This window comes from Gavialis gangeticus, unplaced genomic scaffold (assembly GCF_001723915.1).
Source record: "Gavialis gangeticus isolate Ggan-Ray unplaced genomic scaffold, GavGan_comp1, whole genome shotgun sequence".
Classification (NCBI taxonomy): Eukaryota; Metazoa; Chordata; order Crocodylia; family Gavialidae; genus Gavialis; species Gavialis gangeticus.
Window position 1 is genome coordinate 53,056,921 of NW_017729025.1, and position 5,653 is coordinate 53,062,573.

General features: G+C 48.4%; 1 protein-coding gene across 1 annotated transcript in view; it reads left to right on the forward strand.

Moving 5' to 3' along the window:
• Window positions 1–1,185: 1,185 nt before the first annotated feature.
• Window positions 1,186–5,653, forward strand: part of SPTLC2 (serine palmitoyltransferase long chain base subunit 2) — a 160,912-nt gene continuing 156,444 nt past the window's right edge. Inside the window, exon 1 of the mRNA XM_019518731.1 lies at window positions 1,186–1,318. Within this exon, the coding sequence (XP_019374276.1) occupies window positions 1,211–1,318 (108 nt within the window). The 5' untranslated portion in view covers window positions 1,186–1,210. The remainder of the gene's footprint in view (window positions 1,319–5,653) is intronic.

Consider the following 5,653-nt stretch of genomic DNA (forward strand, 5'->3'; position numbering starts at 1 on the left):
TCCAAGCCCCCTGGGCTTGGAACAGACTCCCCTCAGAGGTGGTGCAAGCACTTACTCCAGACACTTTCAAGAAGCACTTGGATGTCTATCTTGCTCGGATCCTTTGATCCCAGCTGGCTTTCTAGCCCTTGGGCAGGTGGCTGGACCTGATGATCTTGTGAGGTCCCTTCCAGCCTTAATGTCTATGAATCTATGTGAGTTGCCAGCCTGCCGCGCAGAAACCAAGCTTTGGGATGGGCAGCACTGGGCCCAGGCTCCTTCAGAAGAGTCCTCCCATTGCAAAGATGTGTGCTTTGGGGTGAACTGAAGAGGATTTTGCCTCATAATCCCAGTCTAATCCCAGGTTTTTTTCCAAGGTTATGAATTTGAAACATGGTATTACTGTACAAAGTTATTAGTAAATACACATTTTGGATGAAATCCTAACTCTGTGATAGATGCAATTCATTTCTAACAACCTTTCATCGTGTAAGGATAACTGCAAAACTAACCAAAACCTGGAATAAGGAACCAGGAACAAGGAACCAACTTCAGCCTGGTGAGCCATGGAGGATCCACCTTGCCCCAGGCCGCAGAACTCCCCTTCGCCCTCACGAAGCCGCATGACTCAGGAGGGTTTGCCAAGCCCCAGGAGCAGGCGGCAGCCGGGATGAGCCCGCCCCCGCGCCCCCTTCCCCAGTCCAGCCCAGCCTCTCCGTGGGCCCGCCCGGCAGGGGGCGCCACAAGCCCCTAGCAGCCCCGCGCTCACAGCGCACCTGGCTCACGCCCGGCGGCCGAACCCGCCCACCACTGCCTCTCGGCCTTGTATTATAAAAGGCTAGCCTTTTATTTTGGGCTCCGGCTCCTTCCTCGTCCTTTCTGTTGTCATTGGCCAAAGCGCCTTTCACATCCCGCCCACCCCTGCGCCTTCGCCTTGCGAAGTAGATCTTCACCCAGTCGGTTCCCAACCAGATGATTGGGCCTCTCCCGCCGGCTTTCTGCCCCGGGATTGGGCGTGCCTCATCGATGACTCGTCCTCCCTCGGCCTGGGACACTGTAATCTCATTGGGCAGCGGGCCTAAGGCCCCGCCCCCTCGCTCTGGGCGCTGCCGCCACTTTCAGGGTTTCGGGGAGGCGGCCACGCCTTCGGTGACGTTGCCGCTCGCGATTGGCGGCGCGCTCGGGTAGGGCTTCCGGTGCGGGGCGACCGGGCGGCAGCGGCGGCTGGAGGATGGAGCGGGCTGGTGGCGCGGCGCGCGCTAATGGGTGCAGCATCGCGGCGCATGGGGCGCTGCGCAACGGCTACGTGCGCGGCCTGCCCGGCGCGGCCGGCACACAGGTGCGCGGGGCAGGGGGCAGCTTGGCCTGGGCTGGCGCCACGAGGCTCCGCGTTCCCGGCTGGGCCGGGAATGATCCTCTTCCCCTTCACACCGACATGATCAGGCCGGGCCAGACTCTGGGGGCGTCGTTGGGGTAGGGCCAAGCTCTCGCCTGCTGGAGCCCTGCGGCCCGTTTCCTCCCTCCCCTCCGGGCACCCGGGCCGGGCTGGGGCAGGCGCACGTGGGCGTCTGTTGCAGCTCCGGGTGTGGCCTCAGTGAGCGGCCGTGCTAGCTCCCCCCCACCATTGGGTTGGCCCCGGGGCTATGGAGGAGGAAAGTGAGGAGTCCTTATAGTGCAGCGTCTGTTTGCCTTGTTGCCCTGGTGTCGGTATCCTGGGCACTACTGGTCTGTTTGGGCACGTCAGGTTGTCCCCCCTGCTCCCTGCACTAGGTAGCACCACTGTCTTGTGAGGACCGTGTCAGCTGGCTGGAGCCAGTGCCTTTCCAGGTGTCACTGGGACCTCATGGCTGTAACAGAGAGTCCTGTTGGCTACTGGTGCGGTTCTCACGCTAAAGTTAAAGTACTAAGTGTGGCAGCGAGTAGAGAGTTGGAGGGGTAAGACGACTGTGAGAAGAGCTCCTCTTTTCAGGCAGGTTGAGCTTCTCACAGCCTTCTGTGGGAAGCAGGAGACATCAACTGCAACATCTTGTGCAGTGGTTCTGATGTATTCTGGTGACGTCCTCCCCAGCGTACCTGTCTTGTAGGAGGGAATCTGTGATTACCATGCTGACCAGCATCAACCAGGAGGAGGGAATGTCATTACCTTAGTGTAGGAATATGTGGAATGTCTTTTCCTGTTAAGGGATGAGATTCAGTTATGTACCTGGCAACTGTCATCTTTCCTCTGAATGCAGCTGTAGCTGGGGAGGAATGTAGCAATTGCTTAACAGTGATCAGCAGTCATGTAGTGATTCTGAAACAGAAAGCAAAGGATTTCTCAGCATCAGCTAAGTAAAGTTGCTGATTTAAAGTATGAATTAGTGAAACGGACTGAGAAATGAAACTGGAACTTCTGGGCCTTTTCCTTTCAGTAGAAAGGAAAAGTGAGGGAAGCTAGAGAAAACCATAGTTAAAAATAACTCCGTTTCTGCTTTGTGATGGCTTAGCACAGTGGTTCTCAGCCTTATTGGATTCAAGGTACCCCTCCAGAACTCTTGTGAATTGAATGGCATCCAACTTCAAAAACTAATTATTCATATTTCAGTTCTTGCCTCCTTATACAGGGCCTGGACAATAAGTGTGGGGCATCATCCAGGCAGGGACAAGCCTGAGCTTGGCTTATCTGCCTAGTTTACCTGCATGTCTCCCCACACCTCATGGTACCATTCAGAGGACCTAATGGGACCTTGCAGTGCCCTGGCATCCTTTGCTTTAGCACTATGACTTGTGGGACTGTATCTCTACATTCAAGGATAAAGCATAACCAAACACTTTGCTAGTGTGTCTACAAAAATAAGTTTATATAAGACTTAATTAAATGGGGAAGTTTTGGGGAAAGGTGTGGCAGTGATGTGAGAAATGATCATGGTGACGGCAGGCACTTTGCCCATCTAGAGTTGCCAGCCTGGCAACTCGCACCCCCTCAGGCCTGAATTAGGAGCGGGGTGTCCCTTTCTTCCCCAGCTTCCCTTCTGTGCTTTCCTTATGGGTTTTGTTTGTTTTAGTTTATAAAGTTTTGATTTGACATGTATGGTACCTAGCATCAGGAGGCCTCACTGTGCTGCAGCCGTATAAAGAATGCTGTATGACGTAAAAATTGTGTGCACGCTTGTCCTATTCAGTAGTTCACTTTTGAGGGTGTTTTAAAGGGGATGGCACAGTCTGTATTTTGGGAAACTTTTGGGTAATGCTTTTGGGAGGGATTTTTGTGGCCTGAAGTTAATGAGGTGTAGGGTTGAGAGAAATGTATCTCTTTAATTTAGGCAAGTATTGTTCAGAACTGCTGTTCAGGGTATTCCTGGCAGTTAACAGTGCCAGGGGAAGTAAAATGTATTGGATGCAGTTTTCCAAACTGTTTTAATCCAGAAGGAATCTTTATTTTACAGTATCAAAATTGCATTGGCTTGATTATGTAAGGGTGACTCCAGACTTCTGTTGCTATCAAGACATGCAGAAAGAATCATAGGAGGCTAAACAATACAGCCTTGTATTCCCTTCTCTGGTTTGCTTGTGAAAGGCATGAAGTTCCCTTTACTTGATTTTCTTTAGGTAGATATTATGCTGAAGGAGGGGAAAATGTTAAGTTTCTTGGTGTATGTATAATCAGTAAAAGAACTCTTAGTATGCCACTTTTCTAAAGGCACAGTTTGGAATGAAATAATTAAGCTGAAGTATTTTAACTGGAATATGTGTTGTTCAGTGGTGCTCTGTACTAAAAACAGAACAAAATCCCACTAGTTATTTCAGCTTTGCAAAATTGTCATTAAAACTTGCTGACTCAAGCGCAGTCTTTCTGCCTATGTTTTACTGCAATGGGAAGAAAAATCTCTGCTGTTTTACCTGTTAGAAGTGGGTGGGTGTACTTGATGGCATTTTGCAAAGCTGAGACCTGTTTGAAATAATGGTTCAGGTTCAGCTGCAACCCAACGATTTTTTTCCCCCTATAATTTTAACTTAAAGAATGAAGCTTTGCATTTAAAGATGCTAGGCATAGGTCAGGAATACCAAATGCTCTCAGAGCTCTGCAATGGATCTGGATTGTAAGGCCATGCCTTCCTGATAGGGGGTCTGTAGCCAGGAATTCAGCAGTGGGCCCTGTGCCTGCTTGCCCCAGCCTCTCCAAAAGCCCCGGAAGCAGGGTGAAATGGCTCTGCAGGACATATGGCCCTTGGTCATATCTCTGATACGCATGGTATAGATGAAGATTTTTTTTGATATAGTGGTAAAGAAGTTGCACAAAATGCTACCATGATTTAACCTTCAGGTTAATCTGTTTGCTCTACTTGGCCACAACTTTATGGAAAAGGCTGAGTTGAATACAGTCCTTGGTATCCTGCTTCACTAACAACTGATGATGCAAATATATATATGCTTTGAGATTCCTCTTGATTTTAGAGCAGAATTCTGATGTTACTCAGAAAATCAAGGTGCTTGATAGACTGGGATCAGCTTACTGTTGATCTTGTACTATTACTATATTTCACAAGAATGATGCAGTTCAGTCATAATCTAGGTCTGCTATCAAAAACTACAGATAATGGGGCATGTGGCCAAGAGGGCTCATAAAATCCTTGCCAAAGGGTCACATTGAGTCTAGGTGTGAGGGTGCTGACATGGTCAAGGTATGCCCTTTAATCTTTCTGAGAGAGCTTCGCAGGCAATGAATGTGTCCATGTTTTTAAATAAAGTCTTAAAACCAATCCATTTCCTCTGCCGTGAAAGAACAGAAAAGGGGCGCACCTTTTTGTTCCACTACTGCATGCCTCTCAGTGCAGTGATATTTTTGGCATAGATTTAGCCAGTGGTAAATGTGCTGTACAGAGAAATATCACCTATTAAGCTGTTATTAGTTTAAAAACGCCTTCTGACTTAGCAAGAAACTGTTTCTACATTAGCCACAATGTGGGGTGTAACTTCTGAATTTGAGTTGCAGTGCTGTTTGACTGGTGTTTGTTACCACTGCTTATATAAGTGGAGTGAAAGATGAAGGTTCTTGGCCAAAAGTGCAAATATGACAGTGTTGATAGAGAAAGAAGGGACACCAAAAAGTTCTAGTTTTATGGTGTGGTTATCTTTTCACACAAATTTGGAGGTGGAGGTCTTGTGTTCTGTTCCCATCTTTTTCTTACTAACGGTCAAGTGTCTAATATTCAAACTGAAATATTTGAAGTTAAGCACTAAAGATGTCAAATGGTATGCAGAGGCAGAATGGTTAAGGCCATGATTCTCAACCAGGGTGCCATTGGATCCTTTTAATGCTGCAAATGTTGCATGGTATCTTTAAGTGTGCAAATACCTATGTATGATTCACAAGATAAACCCAGAGATTTCAAATAGGAATCCAGGGTGTCACAAACATTTGGACCTGCTCTCGTCTTTCTGAGTTGTTTTACAACAGAAGAATGGCTCTACTATTTTTATGTATTCAAAAACTGAATGAAGGCTAAGAGATGGCATTTTCTGAGGGGGGCCTTGAGTCTTAAAAGGTTGAGAACTACTGGACTAAGGTTTCTTGAGGTGAACTTAGCTCTGAAGGCATGAGTTCAAGGCCTATTTTGGGTTTATGCCTATAACTGCCCCCAGCTGATGCATCTCTCTCTCTCTGTCTCCTGCCCCCCCCCCCCCCCCCCCCCCC